Raw genomic sequence first — 25,910 nt, 5'->3', positions numbered from 1 at the left:
CCAAATTGATTGTTTCATTCAGAGTGAGACCAGAACTCAGCCATTAACTTTTTGGCAGCTGTCAGTCAGTCAGCTTGCGTTACTGATGTGTTACAGCTCTAGTGAGCTGTAATGCATGTTGTCCCTTGCTTACTGGAGTAGTGGGGGAAAATATGTATTTCGGAGTCGAAGGCATTAGGTCACAAAACTGTAAGGTGTCAAGCTTTACTAATGTCAGTGCTCTCAGGAAAATTATTCACTATAAAAATACTGGTAGATCTGTGGTAGATCTGTTTGTTGTAGTTTTACCTGAGGATTACTTGTAGGATTCTCATGTGACCTGTGGAACTTAGGGCCCTCAGCTGAAGGGAAGTAGTTAGTTAAATCCTTCCTAAAAGCCATTTTTCCTCCCATCTTTTACTTGGGGGCTATAAATTAAACAGCAGCTGATCCATTTTGCTTTACTGATTTTGTAATCCTACCAGTTCTTCAGCCATCTTTAAAGTTGTCTGCGAAAACAGAGTAGAGCTGAATTTCTCTGTGGGTTGGGAGCAATTTTTTTCTTAAGTAACAACGAACAGAGATGCCTAGATTGACATTATACTGTCACTGCCTTTGCATGTTACAAGTTACTTTTAGAGAGAGTTGAAGGAAGCTTTTAAAGATCTTGTTTATTCAAGGATGATAGTCTAGCGCTTTTCAGCCTTTGCATTTTGGGATCTTCATTTTGTCCACCTCCTGGTCTTACACTTCTTCCGATTTGTATCTCAGGAACTCCAGACTATGAACCAATATGTGGCCGGCCCCATGGTGTCCGAATGGATCAGGATGGTAACTTGGTTGTGGTGGATTCTTATTTAGGCCTGTACAAAGTCAATCCAAGGACGGGAGAGAAAACCCTCCTGCTATCGAGTGAAAAAGGTGATACTACAGTTAGTGGGGAAGTAGACTGAGCTTGGGTTTGGTCCTCGTGCTTATATATAAACTGGAAGATCAAGGCACTTAAACCAGTTGAGATCACTACTAGTAAGCATGGGGCTGGGACTGATTGAAAGCCCATTGGCTTTATATTTTTAAGATTTGTTTGAAAAACAGAAGAAAACAAAAGCAACGATGTTTGTCAGAGGCTTTTGGTTTGGCATGTGTTACGCTGGGCTGCAACCTGAACGTTTTTCCCTGCAAATGAAAGTAACTTGGAGTTGGACTTTAGCTTGGGACAACTTAAGGATGGCATTAACTATGACATTTGGAATTGAAATGTCTGAAATTTTAAGCTTGTGTGGATCTGAATCATTTTGAACACTTGGTGGTTTTGTACTTATTTTAATTAGTAGTCATTTTTATTAAGTAGGTTTGGATGGACTTCCTTTCAAATTTCTAAATGGATTAGAAATATCAAAGAAAAATTTGATTTATTTTACGGATTCAAGTAGCAAATGGGAAAGACGACATCACAAATACGAGGTGAGATGAGGTAATTTGTGGCCATTTGTTCAGGCAGCTTAAATGTTAGTTTTTGTGCTGGCAGCACTGTGTACCAGGCTGCAGAAGAGACAAGCTTTTTCGCTCGTGCTTGTGTGTTTTAGCCAAGCATGCTACGAATGCAGCATGTTCAAGCCCTGAGGCAGAGGATGGGCTGCGCTGTTCTGTAGCTGCTCTTCTAAAAAAACAAAACCCCTCCCAGTACGACTACCCAAAGAAACTGTCATGTGATACATGCTGTAAAAATCCAGACTGTAGTGTTAGTTTCTCTCCAGTATTTGTCTACAGGCATGCTCTTATACTGCAGTAAACGCAAGGTAGCAAATTGCTGGTGTAATGGAAGGTATCTTTTCTGTGTAGTCACAGCCTTTGAGTAAAACTTTATCTAGAACAAACTGTCTGTTTGTAAAACTGAAATTCAGCGAGGTCACAGGCACAAAGTTCACGCTGCGTCTCGTCTTTACTACCAGAATTGTGGATAAAATTAAGCAAGAAGAAAAATCACATGAAGGGAAATACATTTAATTTAAGGGGAGGGAATCCAGATCCAAGTTATTAAAGGGGAAAAAAAAAAAAATAGTTGAAATCTCTTATGTGTCGCTTGCTGTTTCTTAAAGCTATCAGAATTATTGTTTGGTAGTATATCATCTTTGCTGTTTAGTATTTCAGACTTGACAAGGGTTTGCCAGTACTAATGACAAACGCAAAGGCAGTTTCCTCTTCACAGGGCTTATATTTATAAAATTCAAAGCTGCCCTGCAGATTTTTAGCAGAAGAAACTTATTCAAATTATTTCATATCAGAAGTAAAATGTCAGCTATTTACTTGCTTTAGCAAAACACTCGTGAGCGCTTTCCGGTTTGATTTGAAGAGGTTGTAGTTGTTCACAGAAGCGCGACAGGCCTCGATGTTTTGCTAAAGCAGGAACTGCAGAAAAACATATTTTGAACTCTGGGCTTTATAACCTCCACATTCCTCTGTTTCTGCAAGAATGCTGTGATCAGCCTGGGAAACGACTGCTGTAAAACACGAACAAAATCCTTTGCTCCGTTAGTGGTGCGAGCTTGTTGTTTTTATAAAGATACCATCTGCCATTCTGTAAAGTCTGCTTTTATGTAATTTACATTAATACAACTTCTGAATATTTTCTGTTCTAATTGAAACCAGGTATTTTGATAGCCTAGTTTTTCATTAGATGTATTGATTAAGGTAATCGAAACAAACCATCTTGGTCGCCTCTTGGCCTATGACCCTGTAACACGAACAGGAAGAACGGTGCTCAGTGGCTTGTACATGGCAAATGGGATTGCACTGTCTCCCGATGAAGATTACATATTAATAGCAGAAACCAGCATATGTAGAATCATACGGTATGTTAAACATGATTCTCCTCTTAAATATAAAATATTATGTTAGTTTCTATTACATGTTTTTAATCAATTTGTAGATGTGATTTTCATGTTCTTATTTTTCTGGTTTTCCTTTTCTAAAAATGTAAACTGAAGATGCGCAGTTAATGGGGTTGCTATCATAAACTTAGTCTAAATTACTTTTTTCTATTGCAAGAATCACAGGTTTTAATTAATTCTAGGTAGAGATTAACAGTTGCCCTTTCCGCTGCCAAATGTTTTTTTTATACCTGCTTACTGATTTATTGGGCCCTAATTCCCTCAGACTCAATTACAATTACCCCGATGACTCCGTTATCACAGTTACAACAGACCTCAGAGGACAAGTGTCACTACATGATTATGATGATTAGCATAACACCCCATTTTTCCCATTTTAAAGGGGGTCAGTGTTTTAACAGTTTTTTACTTCATGGAAGTTCTAAAGCCAAATTTAATATTAGTTTTCATTTAACAGGCATATTTTGTATGAATCCATTTTTTTAATAGAATGGGGGGGGGGTTACTGTTTATGTTACATGTAGGAAGATGAGGTTTTTGACCGACCAATCATTGTTACTCAAGTTCAGTCCCTCTTTGCATTTACTACTTCCTGCAGCGTCCTTTTATGTATTTTGAAAAATTCCTTGCATGGATCAAAAAAATGATGGATCTTCTATGCTGTTAGGCTTGCTGTATTTTGCAGCAGCCGCTATAACTCATATACAAAATTCTCTTTTTGCAGCTATTGGGTGAGTGGAGCTAATGCAGGAAAAAAAGAAGTTTTTGTGGACAACCTGCCTGGGTATCCAGACAACATCAGATTATCAAACACAGGCTTATACAGAGTTGGAATATCTACCACTCGCTTTCCTAGTTTCTTTTCTCCTTTTCTGGATGCTTTAGGACCATATCCATTCCTGAAGAGATTTATTGCAAAGGTAACTTTGACACTGTGTAGTATTAACTATCGGTATCACAAAAATGTTAATTTTTTAAGTATGAAAGGACTTATTATTCTTCATTAGGAAATGCAAGAGACAACTGCTTCATCTTTACCAGCCAGCATCCCAACACATACTAACTTTGATTTTTCTGGAACATTTAAGGATTGGTTTCTTTTTTACATATTAAAACACAGCAGTTGTACTGACGTGGTAATACCGAGAACCCATTTATAAAGTAGAAAAATCAATACTGACAAAAGTAGCCCATAGTTGCAAGCTCTCAGCCCGTTGTTTATAGCCACGTGATAGTGTCAAGGCAGGTGAAGAACCCTTTACACAACATACGAGGATTTTGCTATAGGAATCAAACTCTGCAAAGTCATTCTTATCAAGCAAGAGTCAGGGAGCTAGTTATGATTAACCATGTTACTTTTTCTAGGAACCATGCTGCCTTTTCCCTGGGACTTGCGCAGGAAAAACACTGAAGCGGGTGATTCAGTCGTGTTCCATCAAGTTCCTCTTATTCCTGTTTTTAGAAAATGGGTGGCTTTTGGCAGCTGGAATAAGTTCAAACAACGTCCACACCTTCTTGAGCAAGCAGGCACTGACTGTACATTAAGATTAGTGAGCGATTACTGGACTGTCAGCTTTAGACACAGTCCAGTGGGTATTATCAAAAGATTAAGTGACAGCTGAATCCAACTAGAGCAATGTCTGGAAAGCAATATATTAGCACTGCCCTTTCTTTCTAGTCATACAAGTCCTGGCGTCGTGTCCCCCGTTAACACTGTGTATTTCTTTTTCTAAACCAGGTGACTCCTTTATCATTCTACAGCATTTTTCTTCACAAACATGGCTTGTTCTTAGAAATTAACGACAAAGGAGATATTGTGGCGAGCTTCCATGATCCTGATGGTAGCATCACTTGGGCTGTGAGTGATGTCTTTGAGCACAATGGGAAGGTGTATCTAGGTAATACAGAGCTGCCTTTTCTTGTGGTGCTACAGTAAACCTTACAGTTTTCATAAGCTGGAGCAGCAAAAGAAAAATAGCAGCGTTGTTTCAAGCAGCTGTTAAATATTTTTCTCTACTTAATGGAAGACTGCTATGTCACTGAAGGAGAAATGAAACTGATACCACATGGTTAAGCAGAAATACTTGGTTTAGAAGCTTGTGAAAGCCTCAGACCTAAATGGGTTACAGGTATCAAATCACCTTGCTCTATAGTTCAGAAAATAGTTATGTATATATTTTTAAACAGTTGCACAGAATCATCCAAGGAATTCTGTTACAGAGTTAACAGGGATTGAGGTGAGCGAGTAGCACATCTTACTGTTGCTCACAGTTCCCACTTTGGAAAAAGCCTGATGTAGGATTTTATTCTTCCTCTTTCCCAGAGGCAGAACATACTGCTTTTAATTATGAACAGCAGTTCCTCCATTGGCTCTTTTGTTAAAAGTTTTCCATCTATTCAACTACATCGGTTTCCAAGGAAATATGAGCAAGTACCGCTTGCATTTAAATTTGTTCTCTCACCTCAGTGTTTCTTCCTGGGGCAAAGTAGTCACACGTTGCCTTGCTAGATGCCGTACATAAGGTTCCCTGTGACCACAGAAAAGCTCACTAGTGGCCATTGTTAGGCAGCAGGGCAGTAAGCAGAGAACAGGCTTATAAAGTAGGAATGCAATCTTTAGAAATGTGACACAGCTTGATCCTTTAACTGAAGTTCAGTAACAGAAAGATAGGAAGTTTGATAGGCAGTTTATTTTTTTTTTTCTTTCCCAAAAGTGCAGCAGTGAACAGGGTTCTCTGGAAGGGCACTTTCTAAACAAACGTTCAAAACAGCAGAAGTTAAGTATGCTCACATACAGAGAGAGTAGTACAAACAAAATTCATTTTAATTGAATCACAAGAAGTGACAGCTGTTTCATTATGACAAAATATTGTATTATTTAGCTTGTAGAATCAGTCTTAAATTGAACTTGATTGAAAAGGTATCATACCTGCTTTGGGGGTGTGTTTGCATTTATGTGTCCCTGCTACAGCTTTATTCCTCAGAATGAAGCCGCCCACTTTACTGGGGCTCTGCTGGGTAAGCATGTATGAGCTGCATTCACTTATGTTGATGTGATGATACTGAATGGTTTTTGGTTTAGGATGATGTAATAAAGTTATTAACTGTATTTCTCCCTGTATAGTATCTACTTTACCAGATCAGATCATTAAAATTCACAGCTCTGCTTTTGATAATTAAGATTTAAAAAAAAAAAAAAATCACATTTTACCTAAACCCAACTCTCTACCAGTAAGGCCTTTTCATTTAGCCTTTAGTAAAAAGGTACGGATACAGCCATGGTCAAATAGCATATGAAACGGGACATCCAGGAAGACCATTTAGTTTTAAAATCACTTAGTTGGGAATTAGATCTGGATAAGAATCAAAGTTTCTTCATAGTATTCTTTTAATCATCAAGGATAAGAATTAACACTGTTCATTCAAGGCTGTAAAAATACTCAGAATTAACTGCGTCATGGAAACAGACACCAGACAAGTGACAACAGACTCCTCAAAGCAAAGGCAGGCAGGCAGCTGTTGGTTCCTGTTCTTCCTACAGCTACGTGCTTTTGCTGAACAGTTCTTAAGTCTTTATCAAAACGTGGGAGTGAAGCAGAGTTTCCGGAACCTCTATTCTCTTTTTGGTTAAGTAAGGACCGACTAATTTCATTCTCAATTTCAATTTAATACAACATTTACTACCTATGACAGATTTCAGGTATAGTGTGGTTCTCTGACGGTGAGTGTGTTAAGTTATTGAGCCTAGTTACAGACAAAATGCTTTATACGTGTGTGTAGTTAGCAAGAGTGTTAATTTGGGTAAAACACCTGAATAACCTATATCAGTTCTGTCAACTTGCATATTATAGTTATTAGGCAAAAAGTAAACTGTTAAAAATTTCGTTGTTATGGCTTAAGATCACTTTAACACTAACTTTTCTTAAAGTTACACATCTGTACCCATAACTTTTTTTTTTCTATTAGGAAGCATCACAACATGCACTACTTGCACCAAAATTTAACTCAAGTAGAAAATTGACATATGACCTAGATTTGATAGAACTGTTGAGGGTTTAATGTGCAGCAATCCATGTATTTCACTCTAGCCTCCACACAGCTACGAAAATAAAGTTTAAACAAAGAACAAGTCTAAGTTGCTACAGTTATCTGAGCGAAACACTACATAAATGAACTTCAGGTTTAGTGTGCAAGAAAACACTTGAGAGCATGAAAACAACTTTGGTTTTGTTTTTAAAGACAAAACAGAGTCTGAAGGATATTGATGGGCAATACGAAGGCTTGAGAAACAAAGAACAGGATAAAGCTACAGTTGTAGTGGAGGAAAAAAAAGTCCCGAGTATTTGAAAGCGTGTAAGTAGTCTGAGTATCCAAAAACCTCTGCATTTATACAGATGCTCCAGCTGAAAAGTTACCTTTCAAGCAATTTTTTTGCCTCCAAATATTTGGTCACTCCAGAGATTTGCAACAACGAGTTAGATTTCAGACAAAAGCTCTACAAATCTAACCTGTAGACCATCACGGAAGTTTGCAACTCTAAGCTACGGGAAGGACAGCTTCTGTGCTTCAGAATTAAGAGCAAAGAAAGTTCAACTTATTGTAGCATTGCTTGTGTCTGGTTTGTGGATCTGTGCACCGGGGTATGCACCTTCACAGTTTTGAAAGAGTCATACTTTGATGCCTACTTAATGATTATTTAGTAGCAGGCTTTATGTGACAGAAGTTGAAATCATCGTGCTCTCTATTTGGGTAGAAGATCTGAAATAACTAACTAAAAACTAAATAGTTGTGCCACAGTTTGTTTGACAAGGGAAAGATTATCTTGCCTGATAACACAGTTGATTTGCCTGCAAGCAACATGAACTTGTCTTGCAAAAGACGATATATAATGTGGTGTTTCTGGAAGGTGTTTTGCCAGTGAATCTATACAGAAGTTACACGCTAACACCAGTTTGGGTGTTTTTCAAGATTTAGAAAGATACTCGGGTTTGGGCGCAAGCGATGGCTGCATTTCAGATAAGCCGAATCATAGAAGGTTGAAAAGACAGTATCACCCTTCCAAAGGGAAACCAAGTGATAACGTACTGCAGTCAGACATCTGACGCCAGTCCTTTGGTGTGAAGGCCACTTACTGCAGATTCTGAGTAGTTATGTCTCAACCAAAAAGCAACACTCTATGAAGCACTTAAACTGCCTAAAATAGCCCTCTTAGCCTAACTTCTAGTGAGCAATGATTTATTTATTTTTGGCTAGTTTGCTCTCAAAATAATTTACCTTCAAGAATCTAATCAACGTAAGATGTTAGACAATTCAAGACAGTTGGAGGTTAGAGACAGATCAACTCTACTGTGGTGCCCTGGGTTGGTGGTTTTTCGTGGATTTTTTTTTTTAGTATTACTTCTGTTCATGAATTAAAACAGACTTAAGAGTTAGCTCAAAACACAGGCACACTTAATTGAATATTTGTTAGTCTCAACACTTTTGTTTAACTCACTAGGAAGCCTATATTAAACCCTAAGGGTTTTTTCAGTAGTACACAGTAACCCATTCCAGCATTTCAAACTAGAAGGAGGTTGAAATTACATTCCTGTTTGCAAGCTACCAAAGCCATCCGACAAAATTCATTGGTCTCATTTGAAGTGGTCTCACTGAAAGAGTATTTAGCATACAGATTTTCCTTCTGCACAAGACACTTGCTAGTCAGATCCTACAGTTTTGACTAATGCCTTCCTACGCTATTTTGGGCTAGTTTGCTATTGTCATTAACAGCTTTGAGCTCTGTAATTGAACATAGCTTTTAAGAAAGTCTATGACACTGAATATGGGTGAGCATTACTGTGCAATAGCGCCTGCCTATCTGACCCGACTCAAATACGTATTTATTGATTTTTCGAACAAAATAAACTGTTCAGATTCATAGGCATAGGTTCACCTCTATGCCCGTGATATGAAAAGGTACTTGAAAGACAAAGGTGGTAATCAACTATCTGAGCAAGACAGATTCGCTGTGTCTAACGATTTAGAGCTACAGTTCAGCTGTAAAATATACATATTGCACAAGGCAACCAGCTAAAGACAAGGGTTTTTCTTCCCAACAAGGTTGGAGTAGCCCATTGAAAGTCTTCCAGCTGCGATCAGCGAGAGTTACCGAGACAGACCTGCTGCAGTCACTGGAGAAACTCGTCAGTGGGAGCTGATTGCAAGAGGCTCTTCAATGCCTTATAAGGACTGTGCAGAAAACCTCCGAGCCCGAACACCGTGATTGCTGAACATGAGCCGTGGGTCAAACCTGTACCTATAGAAAGGAACAGAGTCTGCGTGAGCTACGGTTAGCCCACAGTGACAACGCTTCTAGAAATAGCTTGTTTCTATAATAGCTCTGGCACAGGGCTACATGTACTGCTTTCTTGACAGTATGCAGTAGGGACACTCTCTCTACATATTACAGCAGATGAATTGTAACGATGCGCAACTAAGGAGCTGACGGTCTCCAAAGAAATAACTACTAGCTGCAACAACCCAACAGCATATTGGCAGGTGTAACATTAAGCATTCAGGAGTTGCATTCTGACAGAAAGCTTTGCTGCCTCAAATTACAAACTTAAAATGTCCTTAAAGTTGAGCTACGTAAGTAGTGCTTAAAAAAAGCTTTCATCCAAACAATTTCATCCAGCTATTTACTCACATCAGCTGACTAATACATACAGCTTAGGTCCTGCAGGAAACATTCTTTGCCAACAGCATCTCCAGGAACAATCATAGCAAGTGTTTGCCTACAGAAACCTGCAGAGCTTTTCCTTGTTTGCAGGCAAACCTGAGGTCCCTTGTCTCTGACTACTCAGCACAGCTGTAAGCTTCAGCTATTCCAAGTTAACAATGGCTGACAAGATTAAAGTAGTAGTATTAATACCGTCAAGTTATATTTCGTAGGTTAAGTTAAAATAGAGATTAAACATTAAAAAATAGAAGCATCAAGAAAGCATGTCTATTAAAGAACAGCATGTATGTCAGTAATATTATATTCCACCATAAATACCCTCTATAAAAGCTTAGTTTTAAAAATATATAGTTATATTTAAAAGTATTATCATAATTAATTGAAGCAGTGTTTACCCGGGATCGAAGACACCTGGTGTACGGCAAGTTGCTCCTGAACAGGACTGCAGCATCATTAATCGATAGTTCATCTTTTCTAGAATTTCTTGATCAATTGTTTTAGCAATGTTATTGATCTGGTGTGGATCTGCAGTCAGGTTATACACTTCCACAAACACCTGTAGAAGACAGTTCCTGCACTGTATTAAGTCCTAAATGCTAGTTAACATTTAATTATATTATTCGGGAAGAACACTGTAACAGCCTATAGTCTCAAGTGTTTTTTTCAACTACGTTGCAGCATCCCCACACATAAGCCATGTTTAGCCACGTGGCTAAGTGGTCAAAGACAGGACAGCGTGCAGGTAAAGCTGAAGTTTTGTGATAGTGCAGTACTGTTGGAGAAGTTCTTACTTCCACCTAAAGTACCCATCTGCTACACGGCAGATTTTTTTCTACCACATAAACGGAACCTGTGTAATGACTGGAAGACCACAGCAGGAAGCCACAGCTAAGCTGGCTGTCGTTTCATTAATGGATCTCAGCATACACAGTTTCATGACCATCACAGCACCGTTATATGCTCATTAGGTACTTCCAGCTCTCAAACTCAGACAGGCGTCTTAACTACACGTACGAGATATGCTGAATACAAGTATGCTGTAACCCTAATACAAGAAAGCTTTTTCTGTGTGCGCACGCTTTGAGAAGGTTTGTGTCCTTTGAGAAGGTTTGTCTGGAGGATTTTAGGGCAGATTTGTTTTTTGGTACACGAAATCTCTAAACCAGCCTGTGGGACAAACACTAGTCAAACATCTCAAGAATTCAGCTGAGGTTTTGTCTGTGCTGGATAGAGTAGGAGGCGTGAGCACAGATGATGTTGAATAAAACTGGCTGGGTTGTGTCTAACTTAGATAAAGATGCATCCGGACAGACTTTGTTTGCAAGCTTGCTTGTAAGGTTCACTGCAAGGTTTCAAGAGCCGCATTGCTGCATCTTCCCCAATACCATTAGTTTTAATTTAGCTGACCCAGGTAAGCTAAGTGACCCAGAAATGCCACAGCCATACCTTCTTACTGGAAAAAAATGTGACATGAAGTGTAGTATCAGATCAACTTTAGAGTCTACTTTCACGAAGAAAGCTGCAACGCTCATTTAACTTCATCATAAATTGTCAGAAAATGGAAAAATGAAGGGCAGGGTCTGCTAATCAGCATCTTGGTCTCCTTTACAGTCTGTCTTGCTATCCTACTACAAAAACCACCTTGTGGGATCTACTTCCCCTGCTTTAAGTTGTTCATTGTAGGCTACCAGAAAGTGTTCTGTGGTGGCATGATAACTGGGGATACCCGCTGTTTATGCATTTATTGCACATCTGCTGACAATCCAGTTTATTAGATTTGTGACCCAGCTGCCTCACACCCAATATGCTCTCTGGAGCAGCTGTGTGCAAATGGGCACAAGTAAAGATCAGCCCTGTAACACACCAAGTTTTGTGCATACAGCGGGTGCTCCCCGAGAGAGATTTGAACAGTTTCTGAAGCAGGGACGTTATGTCCCTTATACCCGAACAACTAACTTAAGATAAGGTTAGAGACTACTCACAGTTGTAACTAAATACTTGTTTTGCCAGGCAAACGAGTGATAGAAGACAAATGATCAGCCTGGGATTTCAGTTCCTCCCAAGGAAAAGAGTTGCAGCTGAACGTAAGAACAGCAGAGGTACAGAAGATATTTGTTGTACAGAAGACTCTGCCACATGGAATTAGGGTAGGACAGAGAACTGAACCCAGCCCCAGCACAGCTCCCCATGGGGCTGTTAGGCGATACCAGAAGGCAATAATCATAGTTTAGGCTATGGGTCCCTTCCCCACTCCCCTCCCACCCCCTTTTTTTCTTTCCAGAACCCCACCAGAGCTTTGGTCAAACGTTCTCACCAGTAGATAAATACTTCACTGTTTATCCTGCAAGCAATGCTAGTCTGCTTTTCAGGGTACTTTATGGAAACCTTAAGAGCAGGTAAGAGTGCAGACAGTCGCTAGCACAGTTGTGAACAGTTAACACCCGCTACTCAGAGAGATACTTACCTCCCGGTCATCAAATTCGCAGTACTGCAGATCCCAGGAAGTTGACAGTGTCCTTACACAAGCATACGTGTTGTTGTAGGAATCTTCACAGACACAGTCTGGGAAGCAGTGCTGTGAAGTGAGCAGTGAACAGAAACTTCAGAGCTGGAAAAAACTGAACTAGCAATCCTTTTCAAGTCTATACCAGCTCAAGCCAACTGCAGTTAACTGAAATAAAAACCAGAATCTTAGTCCTACACACCCAAGTCTCCACTGGGGATTTTAAGCAAAAACTCAGCTCTTCTAAATCTGAGAAAGTGGTGTTAATGAACTCACCATGATCCAGTGCATTTTGTCGGGGAAGCTAATGTACATACACTGAAAAGAACAGCACAACACACACTACTAAAGACAACACCAATGGGATGCTTTACTTAAAGCAAACCACCTTTGATTCAGCTAGTGATAATAATTAAATAATAGTTACATATAAGAATTGCGCAATGAGGTCACTGGAAGTTCAGAAAGAACACGATGTCACTACTACCCGCTTTGCCAAGCCCACACCTTCCTGCATATTTCTCCAACCCTGAGGCCCTACAGATTCCCACTGAAAGGGTGACTGTGTTCTGTACGGTCATAGGGACACATCAGTTCTGCATGGCTGGATGTCTCCCTCCAATTCCTAAATGCTGCACAGGACCTACAGAGCTAGCTCCTACTTACCAAGACACTGTGCGCTTACTTATCGAACCAGGTTAGTCCACACAGCAAACAGGTTTAATTCAGCAGCTATTTTCTAATATTAACAGATCTTGTCCTGCTTACTGTGACACCAGGTCCTAGGCCAGGACAGGTAGGATCACTGCCGTTGAATCCTTCTCCTTGGTACTCCACCAAGAAGTCTGATCTCCACGTCACATTTTTGTCTCCTCTCTAGGACGAGAAGTTAACATGACTTGGTATTCACTGCACTGTGAAACAGAAGAAATTCTCCATGCCTGGTATAACACTAACACTGCTCACTGCTTACAAGGCACTCTGAGTCATGGTCCCGAGTTTGAGTCAGTCTTAAAATAATATTCAGCTAGAGTAGACCTTCGGTTAGAAGGTCTTGTGTAGCTGGAAGACAAGGATCTGACCCAAACAGTACAAAACCCTCACAAGAAGGCGTACTAAAGTACTATCTTGAATTTATAAAGAATCATGAAGTAATACAAAACAGGAGCCACATGGCCAGATACTACTATGTGTCAGACAAGATCCCTGTAACAAGGCTGCTTCTCTTTGGTTTATATCAGACTACCGCAATAGATGGAAAAAGATACCCGTGGCGTAAGGAAAGAAACAGCTTTAAGAAGCAACTAAGTTTGAAGCTGCTCTATTTGTAGCTGCATTTTAAAAGACAGAGGGAGAGGGAAGTTTAAAGTTAATATACAGCACCATCACAGGCATATACAGCAAAACAATGAGTTTCGCAGTTTTGATGCCGTCAGAGTTTAAACTAGATGCCTTTTACCTGCTTGTGTCTAAAGAACAGCTTAAGGTTTGGACACAAGGTTTTAACAGCAAAGCGCTGTTCTAGTCTGGATGATCTCCTGTGTTTCCAAGTAAGCCGCCTTCAATTTATAGACCAAATTTAATTAAAACTAAAAGGATCAGCTGCAAGCAGCTTTATTTAAATAGGCTTCTGCTCACTTATTGGAAAGGTCAGGTTTACTTTATAAAACCACATACATTTTTCCAGAGTTTAGAGGGAAACACTAGTTCTACTGAAAACTGAGGCAAACCAAAGACTTAGGTAAGAGCAGTCTGCTTTTCTCCTACGTCTATGCTGAGAAATCCTAAGGAAAAGGGGAGGGAGAATGCAAGGCAGAAACAACATACAGCCTTCTAAAAACAAATTATTACGAATGGCAGGATTAGCCAAAGGGTGACACAACTTTCTATCACAAAATGACCCCACACAGTTGTAGGGTTTATCAAAATACATCTGCATTTAAACAGCATGCCTACTTTTTTCACTAAGCCACAAACATCCCATGTGAAAATGCCATCAAGGGAAAAATCTGGGTTACGAGTCGACCTAGTCTATCAAAGGAAGTAGGATTCACTTTGAAGAATAACCCCTGCGAGAATTACTGGTTACTATCTCTGTCCGTCTACTTACCAACAGCGGCAATAGTGACATCCCATCCATCTGGGTCTTATTCAAGTCATACCCCGCGATATCCAGAATAGTGGGACCCAAATCAATATTTGCAACAAGCATCTGCACGGTGATGAAAACGTACTTCAGAAGACCAGAACCTAACAGTTGTAATGAGACTCCTGTATTTTAAGTACTTGTAATTTTAGGTACACCTAAACACTACTTAATTTCATCTTTATAGGCTAATGGACCCTGTAACATTCACAAGCAATGGTAGGGTCTTCGGAAAGTCAGCTTCACGCCTCGTTTATTTCTGTAGCCTGCAATTACTTAAATGTACTGATTCAAGCAAGAGCACGCAGCTTTTTAGAATGAGGTCTCTGCACTTCCTACCACTCCATATATTTCATTTCATTGATACACGTATATGCAGGAGAATGAATTATTACCTAAAGTTGGTAACTGTGAAACAATATTAGAAGTAAATCTGTAGTCTGATTTAACTTCTTTCTCACCTTGTTTGTCTGGTTTGGTTTTATCCCTGGTCCTCGAACTAGCAATGGAACTTTGATATCAAACTCATACAGCTGCCGTTTGTCTATTGGCAAAGAAAACTGGCCTATACAACAGAAAATGGAAAAAGTTAAACGGCTTCCTGTTTTATGTTTTAAGAGTCTTGTGTTACATAATGTCCAGCAACCAATCTTTTAAGAAAGTCAGAAGAGGTTCTTAACCTGAACTACATTAACAAAGTGGACGACAGGAACAAACAACTTCAAAGCATAAGCCGTATCTTAAAGTTTAACAGCTTAGACACTGCATTTTTAGTTGTACATGATACAGACAGGTCTTTGACAGATTTTTACTGGTTAACTCTTTCACAGCAACTTTTTCTACAGAACAGAGACCCTTCCTCCATTTCTGTCCTAATTTTTATGTATACCAGGATACAGCGGAAGAGATGAATGCCAAAAACTGCAACCAAAGACCAACCAAACAATAAAATCCCCAAACGCTCCACACTGCAACTCCAGATTGTTTTGCAACTCAAATCAGTACTTCTCATGTCTACAGTTTTCCACAGCTGCTGTTCCCATTTTCTGGAGTGGTCACGAGGGTGAAACATTACGCGATTTCCTGGATCTGCTACAAATGCTCAGTAAGCAGTGAAAATTTTTACCAGTGTGGAAGCCATTGTCTGATGTGTAAAAGATGTACGTGTTGTCTAATTCTCCATTCAATTCCAGTTTCTTCACTAGTTTCTCTATCAGGTCATCTACTGACAGCAGAGTTTGCCACCTATACAGAAACAAAGTAATTCATATTGGAGTATGAAAAATTTAGAGTAATTCTGACTGCAAGTGGGGCATTCGTATTCTGCTTCAAGTCAGTGTATGCACGGTAAGTAAATATTGTGCCTGCAAATTCTGAAAACAAACTTCATAGATCACTACACTGTACTATTTGAGGCTGCAATTTAAGATAGAAATACACTGTTTGTCTTCAGTTCTTGTTGATTTTATTGTGTAGTGTCTGAGAAAGACGCCAAAATGCCGATTACTTCTTATCTGGAGACAGTCAAGACCAACTTTGAAGCAACACAGCGGCAAAGAGTCAGAGTTATCTCCTGCAAGGTCACTTGTTATTAGTTTTTCATATCTAGTTTTTAATATTAAAATACAAGAATGCCATGAATTTTATTGTCTATACGGGATCCTTTCTGCTTGAAAACTACATCAGCTCTTTTGTATTACCCATGCAATAGCAGGGTCCATTATTCCAGTGTGTCTAAAGCCTTGAACAGCTCTACAAGTTAGTCTTTCCTTTGTCATGGGGTCTGCCATTGAGACAAGTGACTGCTTCTGATAAGTCAATAACAAGCCTCCACAGACTAGTATTATGCTGAGTTAACTAGTTATTCAATTCTTGGATCCTGTTGTCTCCAGGCTTCATTTAAGATTTTGTTGCCTAATTTTACCTTCGTGTTTTATAAAGCAACAGCCTGAAAGAAACTTGCTTCTCCATCTCCAAAGTGACAAGCAAATGCCTGATAACCGCTCAAAATGGAGTTTAACACTTAAAGTTAAGCTAATGTTTGTTTCAGAGCTTTTAAAGAAAACACACCCACAGTGTAAACAAATACCTTTCCTTTCCATTAAAAAGAGGGAACAAGCTGTATCTTCACATTACTCCCCACATCCCTTTTTATAAAAAGGAATCAAGCACCCGCCTTGGCCAGTCAGGTATTCCCACGTGAAAATACCACAGACTGAGAGCCAAGGTTAACAAATCAGATTAGCTGGCAGATAAATCGATCACATTTGCTGTACATCATGTAAGAATCTGGAATTCAAGTGAAATAGAAGGTAAGGTCATTTTTTTTATGAAAACCTGTCGTGCACTGGAAGAGAAGCAGTAGAGACACCAAGCATGACTGGTCTTTATGATAAGTGATGGCAGCATTTGGGGCCAAAATATTTCTGAAGTCAATGACAAGTTTCTTTGCACGAAGTAAACCAGAAGTCAGGTTTGCTGAGACAGATGCCAGAGAACTATTACAGGTAATTTGACATCTATTGTCAGACTTACTGCAACCCTTTTAAAAAATACCTTTTCTTTTTTTAAAAACAATAGAAGTTCTGAGTCAAAATCTTAAGCAATAAAAATTCTTACCGCTTTCTATAAGCATCATCAAGAAACTGTATTGAAGAGTTAGTCATTGGAGTCTTTGCTTGTCGAATTAACCAGTGCTTGTTCTAAAGAAAAAAGACAAATATTAGCGTAGGGAGAAGTACCAGCTTTTATACCTTTCTTAGGCCAATTACAACAGAAATGTTGTTTAGGGTAAAACATCCACATGATTCCTGTGACATAGCCAGGCAATGCTATTGAACTGACCTGACTCCAGTTTTCCCTCTTGGTTCATGTAAAATCTACATTGCAAGAGTAGAATATGTTACAGCTCCATTATGCACAGCCCTTGGTGAGAAGAAAACAGCTGTGGATCTTTTCAAAGCAGCTCGGGGAAGAAATTTGTAAAAGGAGCTAGCGAAGGCCCTCCCAGAGATAAAAGTCTGATAGCCCGAGACAGGTCTGATGGGAAAAAAAAAAAATCTGACAGGTTGAGCAGCATTGTAAGATTGGACTCGGTTGTCAAAGTGAGGTTCTTTTGGGACTCAGATTTGTGAGCATTCTAACATAGGTAGAGAGGTGGGGAGAAACTCCTGCATCAAAAGCAATTAGGACTACCGAATTTATGGACAGGTGAGGACAAAGATCTGCAATGGTGCCACTGTCAGATTCTTGGTAGCCTATGAACTCAGGGCTGGAGACTACTGAGGGGAGCAGAAACATTACCATTTTATCTGGATTTTTTGACTCCAGAACAAGAGCATTTCCTTTGCTGAAGCGTTAATAATCTTCTAGCCGCATCCCCAACTTTCAGAAACAGCCCCTCCCTTCCTCCCCTCACCCATCCCCCCCCAAAGTAACAGAGATGATCTAACTCGTATGAGAAACGATACTCCCCCATCCTGAAGCAGCAGTCTGAACTGGGTCAGCTGCCGTACAAATACATGGGGAGGTTTGTTGTGAACAACCTGAAGGTTAGTACTAGTGGGGAGCAGAATAAAGGAGAAAGTCATGTCAATGCAGCTTTACACCTTTCCATTTAGTAGGTCAGAGACGACCCTCTCATCACCCTCAGCTTGAGCCTATATTTAGTTGGTCCCTCCTCTCCGCAGAACCTCTCGTTTATGCAATTTCCCTCCTGTCACAAGCAAATGACTCTGAACAGGCTCAGGCTTAAGGGACTCACAACGAGATGACTCATATCTCCTGCAATTATTCAGTTCTCCTGTTTTCTGTTCCTGTAGACTGAAGGGAAGATTTTTCGGCATGGAGACTTAATACCATGTCCAGTTTATTTTAATTCAGTTGTATCCAGATCTCTCTTATGGAAGTTGTGAAACAATTCTCTGGAGAGACTAAGTCTATCTCAGCAAGAAAACTCGCAGCATAATCAAGACCAAACATCTAGGACTTATGTGTTGGTTGAGAGAGGAAAAAGCAATGGAAAACATAACAGACCCCATCCCCAGCTCAGCAGAAGCTCTTCAGAGAAAGAAGGAGCTGGCAGTGTCACCTGTGCACCAGCCACCTTTCACAGGAGATGGGCTCAGGAGAGGCCCTCCATAAGGCACGACCACGCTGGGTAACTCGGGCGGATAAGTCACCTAGTGCAGCAGAATCTTCCTTTTCTCTGGAGTATTTTGTTCTTCTTTCTCTAAAGTTTCAGGAACTTCACACATCTTTGTGGATTGGTTTCACCTAAACATCTTTGTGGATTTCAGTAAACTTCACGCTGACTCAGAGTCCTCAAATCTGCTTCCCTGTCAGTCCCTGTCAAGAGTCTTTCACCGGTTACATACAAAACTGTCCACCAGTCCTGCTGCCACCCTAAGTCCCGTTCTCAAAACAAGTTTAGGAGACCTTGAGACAGCATACCATACCTCGCCAGCGGAATCGGAACACAGCTGTGCTCTGATTTTGCAGGAAAAACACTGCATGCAAGAGAGATACCCAACACATCTTAACCAGCTTCTCTCAGAATGGCTCAGATAAACCACTCATGTCGGCTATCAATAGTCCTGCTTGGGATACTGGACAGCTACCTATCACTTGATATAGTGCATAGCTGAGGATCCTAAACAGAAATTAAAGTGTGCATCACCAGCCAGAGTCTGACAACAACTTAACTCCTGTTTTTCATGCAGAGATTCTGCCTAAACGGCTCCTTTTAGTACCCCTTGCCCACATACTATATAAGGAAGCTGGGCAACATTAATTTAGGAATCAAGACTGTATTTTTTGGCTAGCTGCTGACTTTGCTGGTCAAGTTATTTCTGGCTTGCTATTTTAAAAAGGATTCAGTTATCACAGTAGTGGAGTCCAAGACAAAGTTAGGGATCCTTTTACGGAGGAGAAAAAAGTCTGATTCCTACTCCCCTAGTCTGCAGCTTAAGAGGTTGGGCTAAAGTATTTGTTACTGCTTGCAGCCCTTTTCTCCCCTTTTGTGTTTTTATATCATGCTGATAAGCACATGGTCATTTTGCAAGCTACAATCCTCAGCTAAAAAACAAGTTTCATCCTGTACTACATGAGTCACAGTGACCTTAGAAGAGGTGTCACTGGGCTCCAGAGGGGCATTTAGGCGATGGTATCTCTTAAGATCAGGAGCAAATCTTGAAGTGAATCAGTTGAACACTGAACAGTAGTGAGTTCTATTTTAAACTAATTGAATCAAACCCACAAAACCTCCGTAAATTAAATATCTCACCAGATTAACTGTTTGTGACTTTCACTTTCACTTATTGGCAGAGTAAGTAGCAGCGGATTAGTCTAAGCTAGACCATATTTGGCCAAGTTTACTGGCAGTGGAAGGTACTGCCCTGTCACAAGGACGTCTGCGAGTTTGTAACATTAGGCTGAGCAATGCTGGTTACAGGTTATTTCAACAAACGATAGGCAAGTTGTCAAAGTCCTTAGTGACCCTGGGCCCTGGTTCATGATGTTATGAAGTCGTCTGGTTCGCCTGATACACTCGTCAGCTAGGGGCAGCTTTGCCACAAGCTCAAGTAATGGACCACCCACCCACATGAGCAGATGTGCGTAGGAAGAGGGGGCTCTCATCATTCACACCTGAGCCTTTGTGTAGCACACTACCTACATGTTCTCCTGAACATACCGAGAGCGATGAAAGAACATTTTAAGAACTTCAGAACAGTCTGGAAATTGGGCAAAAGAATTAACTTTTTTCCATTTACCAATCATAACTCCATTGTACTGCCACTTGTCATTTTTGCCACTACATTTTTTTATTTACAAGATATTGATATGCAAAAACCTCAAAGTCACAATAAACATCTTACCCTGAAAGGCTGATTAACATAACTAAATAACCAGTAGTCATGATATTAGCCTTTTCTTCTCACTGTTTAAAACTTAATATGCAAGTCAGGGTCATTGCCTACTGCTCTCATAAGCTAGTAGAATAATCTATGCAGATTCTTGCCAGTTAGCTTACCTTTCCATGAATATTAAAATTGCTGTTTCTTGGTGCACTGACATTCTGAAAGCTCTTCGTATACTGTGGAGCAGCTGTCCAAGGGGAGTGCGGTGCTGGGGTTGAGATCATCATAAAGAAAGGTTCAAAATTAGATTTATACTCCAAGAAGTCCAATGACATGTTGGCCTGTGAACAGTTTTGTTGGAGAAGAAAAGTCATACCTCCAAAGGAAAACAGCAGGTATTTGAACAATTCCAAACTAGACATTCATAACTTATTTAGAGCTCAGTAGTACTGAGAACATTTAAACTATTTCAGAAACTTATTGCTTGCTCGTCTCAAGTGTCCAGAACAGCAGCTCATGATAAAAAAAAGTCCTAAGTGTTCATGTTAAACACATCATTTGTCCCACATCTCTGAACGGCTTTCTACTTCAGGCCTTTGCATTATTTAGACCTCGAAAGCTCATCAAAAGTTTGTGCTTATTCCAAGTATCAACATAATCCACCTAAACTCTGCTTTCATAAGTAAAACGTGAGCTTTCTTTAACACAGCCTGAGTCTGTCAGAGGCTCTCAGATGCCATCTCCTGACTGATAAATCCCAGTTTAGCAGTTTCAATTGTCTTCAGAAATAGCAATAGTTCTGAAAAAGTTTTTCAGCCCGACTGTTTACAGCGTACGCTCATTCTGTAGCAAGTTCCTAGTTTCTAAGGAGTGCCACATTTCTGCTCGTGAAGCCGGAAGCTCTGGTGAAGGAGAGTGCCAGACTCCACTCACTCAGGCCACTTCACTGCACTTTCATTTTCATTCCAGCCTATGCACAATTTCAAGTAGCAAGTTAGAAGAGATTGCAAGTTCCATTTTGGCCTTCCCTTGGTCAGCCTTTGAAATTAAAGCTTCAGAGGTATTACTCACAGATGACTTCTCCACTATTCAAATCTTGCAACATTTTCCTTTCCTGTCTGATTAGTATACCCCATTTTGGATATTCTTTTCTTTCTCTAGAAGAAACAACATAGTAGGAATTCCCTCCTCTTCCTTCCTCCTAACTTCTACATCTAAGCAAGTGGGGCTGGACTTCAGTTACATGACAACAGAATTAAGGGAGGATAAGAACTGTGTGAAGTTCAAAAACCTGGTTCAGAAACCAGTATGATGTAGGTAAACTCATAGAGGCAGTCAGCTTAGATTTTGTTAGGAGCTTAAGCTGCAACACGTCAGGACTGCAGTAGACAGATCCAGGTGTTCAGATTCTTAATACCAGACTTAAGTACCCAGATGTCCTTAGTCAGGACAAGAAAGCTTGTGCATCACATCAAGCAACACAGGAATTTTGCATAGGCAATTTACTCCTGTGCACTGCCCATCGAGTGAATTAAACTCAAACACTAGGTCTGGAATGCTGAATACACATTTGGTAACTACAGGCAGAAGGTAGAATGCAACACACTGAAAATCGTAATACACTGCTATATCAATAGGTAACACACCACAAGAGGTTTATGCAGCAATGACCTGTTGGTCAAAACGCTTATGAGCTGCTGAAGGACCAAAAAAGACCAGTACAATGCCAGTAATAGGATAGGCTCACTTCTGGCTTATGAGTTCCAATCTAGCTTTAGACAGTGTAAATCTAAATTTAATCAGACAGCTGTTCAGTACCCTAAGAAACATCAATCAGTTCTGCTCCTAGTAAGCAGCTGTCTGTGCTCAAGAACCCACTGGAATGAAAGTCATTAGGGTCTCAATGGAAGACTACAAGTTGTCTGCACCAGGGGACTTCTCGGAGAACTTTCCTGAGTGCTGCATGTGAGCTCCTAGCTCATAGACTGTAACAGCATGCCAAATTAAGGCTCCAGCTTGGCGGGCAGGGGGAACACTTCCCCCCCCAAAATCCTCCAAGCTAATACTACGTGCTAAACAGGGCCTCAAGAGAGCTACAATACCTCACTTTCCTTTAAGTATTTGATATCTTTGTTACCTCTTTTTACCTTAAGAGGATAAAGAGGCTAAAGACTCCCCTGGTCAGCTACACATTTTGGCATAGTCCATACATTGCCCTCGCACACTATGACGGACCGATTAGCCTTTGATATTTCCAAGTTATCGGTTTGACTAGTTAGAAATTACAAGATACTGACAGATCATACCATCTATCAAAACATGCTGTAAAGTTATTTTTACATGCTTATCTTCCCACCGAAATCTTGGCCCAGTTAATCTGTTACAGAAGTTGTGTATTGTAACGAAACACATCCTTCTATGAAGTAATTTAAGACATTGCCTACATGCATCATGTTCCTCATGCACCGTAGCAGTCAGTACTAACCGCTCAGCGAGGGTACTGGCTAGCAAATGGGCAGCTGGAATCCCTTTGCTCTCCACAGCTCGTACACACAAGCTTGTCATTTCTAAATATACCCAGAATCTTGCTCTGCTGATTAATGCCCACCCACCATCACGACAGCACAATCATGTATTTATGAACTAATGCAGCCTAATGAATTGTCATCCCCACTCCTCCCCAAGCCCCAGCATGAGGCGTTATCTGGTCATAAGCAGCTTCTGTAACACAAGTGTTGCAAAATTTCTTACCAGTACATCTGTCAGATAATCTACACTGTAATTCTCACCATGCCTTCGTGCTTTGCCATTTACTGAAAGAGTATAGTTGTAGTACTTTGAATTTTTCTCCTGTGAAAAAGAAGAGTCGGGTGCATATTTATACAAAGTGACACGTACATTGATTACCTGAAACAATCAAAACGAGCTGCCAACAAGCATTGTCAAATAGGTTATAAGCACTTGTCACAAGGACACCGCAAGAATTCTCAGAACTGGTCTCCAACAACAAAACTTGTTTTATGGCTTTACAAGTCGGGGTTCTTCCCCGGGCACCTTAGTAGGAGTAGCCTTTGTGAAAGCCAAGGATCTGACATGCAACAGAGGGAAAAAAAGGGAAGAAAATTTGCACTAAGTTGTTAGATGCTCTTTGCCTGCTCTTTCGTGACCAGCAAAGTTAGAACACGAGTTGGATTACAAAGCAACCAAAATTAAGTGTTTATAAAAAAAGTCACATACCAAAGCATACCAAAAACTCCATCCAGGAGGAACATGACCTACTCCCCCTGCATCCTCTGCTCCGTACTGAAAAAAAGACAGACCATGACTCACAGTTTCGATTATGATGAATAAAAGCTAGAAATTACATTTCGTATTCATGTGCTTTATTCAACGCTAGTCAGAAACCTCATTAAGCCAAATTCCATTTCAGAATGAAAAAAACCATATATGCATACAAAAACATATGTACAGCCTGTTAAAGAGACCAGGGTTAAATAATTAGAAAGACAGTAACTGAAAGTGTGGCATTCACCAATAAAATTTACATTTTATTCCCTGTTCTACTTTGCACACGAAAATACGCAGAGATCCTGGAGAACATACGGTACCCCATCAGGTAATGAGAGGTGATCAAAACACGCATGCGACAACATTCTAGGGCTTTGTGACAACAGTTCACAAGATACTAAAGAAAATTTCGCACAGACCAACAGCTTCCATCATCCTCCTCCAAAAGGGGGCGCGAACTTTAAGCAATGCTAGCCTCTTGCCACCTCAGTGCCAAATAATCTACAGCAACTAGCCTTTAAGCCAGCAAAAAAAAGGAAAGTAGCTGCTGAATCCGTGCCAAACTCAAAACAGAGGGTGCCTCAGAACAACACAATGGGTTTTCTCAGGGCTGCCCTCTCCCATCTACGTGGCTCGCCTAACTGCAGGGACAGGAGACTATGCTGAGTCAAGGGATGCTCAGAGAAAGCCAGATTAGTTTCCCTTCCCCTAGGTGCCTCGGTAACATCAGCAGAAACAAATTTCTGCCTGCTATGAAAATTCATGCTCCATTATTCTATTATACCACCACCATTTTCCACCAAGAGATGCAAGGAAAATAACGCCGTTAAGAACCCTGTAACTCATCTAGCTCCAAATACAATTCCATCGCACGAGGAACACCTGATTTTAGAACTTTCAGCACTGAATTTTACAGCTTACCATAAACTACAACAAACCACAGCTTAGTTAAAAACAGAAAAAACAAAAGCACACACATACGAGTGCTTGAATAATGAAGTGTTGGGTAACCTCCGTAAAGAGCTCCGATAATATCTGTTCTCCCAGTGAATTTGCCTCAGTGGACATTTACTATTTAAAATACCATATTAACTGCTAAAAAGAAAATAGTCCTCTGATAAGGGGATATACCAGTAAGGAATATTGAGACAAACCAATTTTTTTTCTGTAACGTTATTCTAACCGTGCCTGGTCTGGCATTGGCTTGATGGTGTTCTTCAATACCACATGCCAATCATCTGTCCTCTTCCCCTGTCATCATCTCTAACAATTAACACATCTGAACATACTAAAGAAGCCCTTGGATTCCATCATCCTCTCAAAATTAACTTTTAAAAACATTCAGGCACCTACAGAACCTGATTTTAACCAAGTTAAAGATTTGAACTTTGCATCGTATCTATCCCATCTCAGCCAAGAGAACTGTTCATCCAAGTAACACCATTTTTAACATTTTGGGGACCCACCATCAGCTACAAATACAGAAATCACTGAATGTTTTAGAAAGGTGGATAAATGCAAATGAACTGTGTCACAGTAAAAAAAAAAGGCACAAAATACCTCATTCAAATACTTTCCAGCAAAGAACGTTTGATAACCACACATAGTTTTGAGCAGCGCTGGGAAGGTGTATGGTTCTTGAATCTTCTGCCATAACTTGCTGCTACAGTTTCCTTCCAGAGTGTTATTGACAACGTGATGATTATGTGGATATTTTCCTGTTAAAATGCTAGCTCGGCTGGGACAGCAAAGTGCACTGGGAACATACTGGAAAGACAGGATAAAGAGATACAAGATTGACATCGTAAAACAATTTTTCCTCATAATTTATAGTTTTGAAATATCAGCTAGTAGGTTGATTAAAGAGTTGAGCAACACAAAGAATTACATCCCAAGTACTTTCACTGGTGGAAAGCTGCACATGAAACTGGTTTTAGGTTTCTGCATCACATGCCCTTCAACCCCATCCCCCCATTACAGATTAGATGTAGTTCTTACACAGCAGCAAGTATCCATTAAAATACTGTTTGCCAGTTGATTCACTCAATTATTTTAGCCATGGCAATACATTAGAATATGAGAAGAGTGAAGTGGGTTTTCAGCATGCATGAAGCTGAAAGTTTTACGTAGCCTCTTCTAAGGCTTCTCAGTTTGTAATAAAAATATTCAGATTGCTCAGTTTTACTTTAGTGCTTAAGGAAGTTAGCACAAGCACTTTTAGGAAGCGAAACTTTCCCTCTCAGATTCTGAATGCGACCTTGAGCTATATTCATTTTGTGACCTAAAAGTAGTTAGAGATTGAATTTAAAAACACCACACACATACGTACAGACTTCACAAAACCGTTACCAGATTTTAAATTACTTAAGATACAAACCACACAAATGCACATACCTCAGAAGTTCAAAGAGCTAATGCAAACACTTACTGCATTTAGGAAGGTTATTCCCATCTGCGCAATGAGAGCATTAGTCTTCTTTAGGGGTGTCTGGAAGAAAGGTACCAAACTGAAATCAGCTAAAGACAT

The 25,910-nt window shown here is 40.1% G+C and overlaps 2 protein-coding genes across 2 annotated transcripts in view; one reads left to right on the top strand and one right to left on the bottom strand.

Annotated features, from left to right (window-relative positions):
• LOC103920048 (adipocyte plasma membrane-associated protein-like) overlaps nt 1-6,091 on the top strand; it is a 14,931-nt gene extending 8,840 nt beyond the window's left edge. The window contains exons 5-9 of the mRNA XM_009327683.1: nt 751-900; nt 1,331-1,443; nt 2,671-2,831; nt 3,595-3,790; nt 4,609-6,091. Of these exons, the coding sequence (XP_009325958.1) occupies nt 751-900; nt 1,331-1,443; nt 2,671-2,831; nt 3,595-3,790; nt 4,609-4,806 (818 nt within the window). The 3' untranslated portion in view covers nt 4,807-6,091. The remainder of the gene's footprint in view (nt 1-750; nt 901-1,330; nt 1,444-2,670; nt 2,832-3,594; nt 3,791-4,608) is intronic.
• Nucleotides 5,584-25,910, bottom strand: GNS (glucosamine (N-acetyl)-6-sulfatase). The gene is made up of 13 exons (XM_009327682.1): nt 25,812-25,910; nt 24,944-25,150; nt 23,333-23,398; nt 22,847-22,945; nt 20,269-20,436; nt 16,857-16,939; nt 15,364-15,482; nt 14,699-14,802; nt 14,202-14,303; nt 12,860-12,967; nt 12,053-12,163; nt 9,984-10,144; nt 5,584-9,165 (listed from the first exon to the last, which is right to left on the bottom strand). Exons 1-13 carry the CDS (start codon nt 25,908-25,910, stop codon nt 9,090-9,092), a joined length of 1,503 nt encoding a protein of 500 aa, XP_009325957.1. The 3' UTR covers nt 5,584-9,089.

The sequence above is a fragment of the Pygoscelis adeliae genome, unplaced genomic scaffold (assembly GCF_000699105.1).
Source record: "Pygoscelis adeliae isolate BGI_AS28 unplaced genomic scaffold, ASM69910v1 Scaffold113, whole genome shotgun sequence".
NCBI classification, from domain to species: Eukaryota; Metazoa; Chordata; class Aves; order Sphenisciformes; family Spheniscidae; genus Pygoscelis; species Pygoscelis adeliae.
The sequence above is the reverse complement of the archived record's forward strand: the minus strand, read 5'-3'. Positions and strand labels throughout refer to the sequence as shown.

What these genes read in the sequence shown, in the direction of transcription:
- GNS (XM_009327682.1), bottom strand. Translation starts at nt 25,910, where the DNA reads ATGTCTTTAGCTGATTTCAGTTTGGTACCTTTCTTCCAGACACCCCTA. An exon ending in AGACAATGGCTTCCACACTG is followed by an intron (nt 14,803 to 15,363) that starts GTAAAAATTTTC and finishes TCTGTTGTATAG; the next exon opens with GCCAGTTTTCTTTGCCAATA. An exon ending in AACCAAACCAGACAAACAAG is followed by an intron (nt 14,304 to 14,698) that starts GTGAGAAAGAAG and finishes ATCACCGTGCAG; the next exon opens with ATGCTTGTTGCAAATATTGA.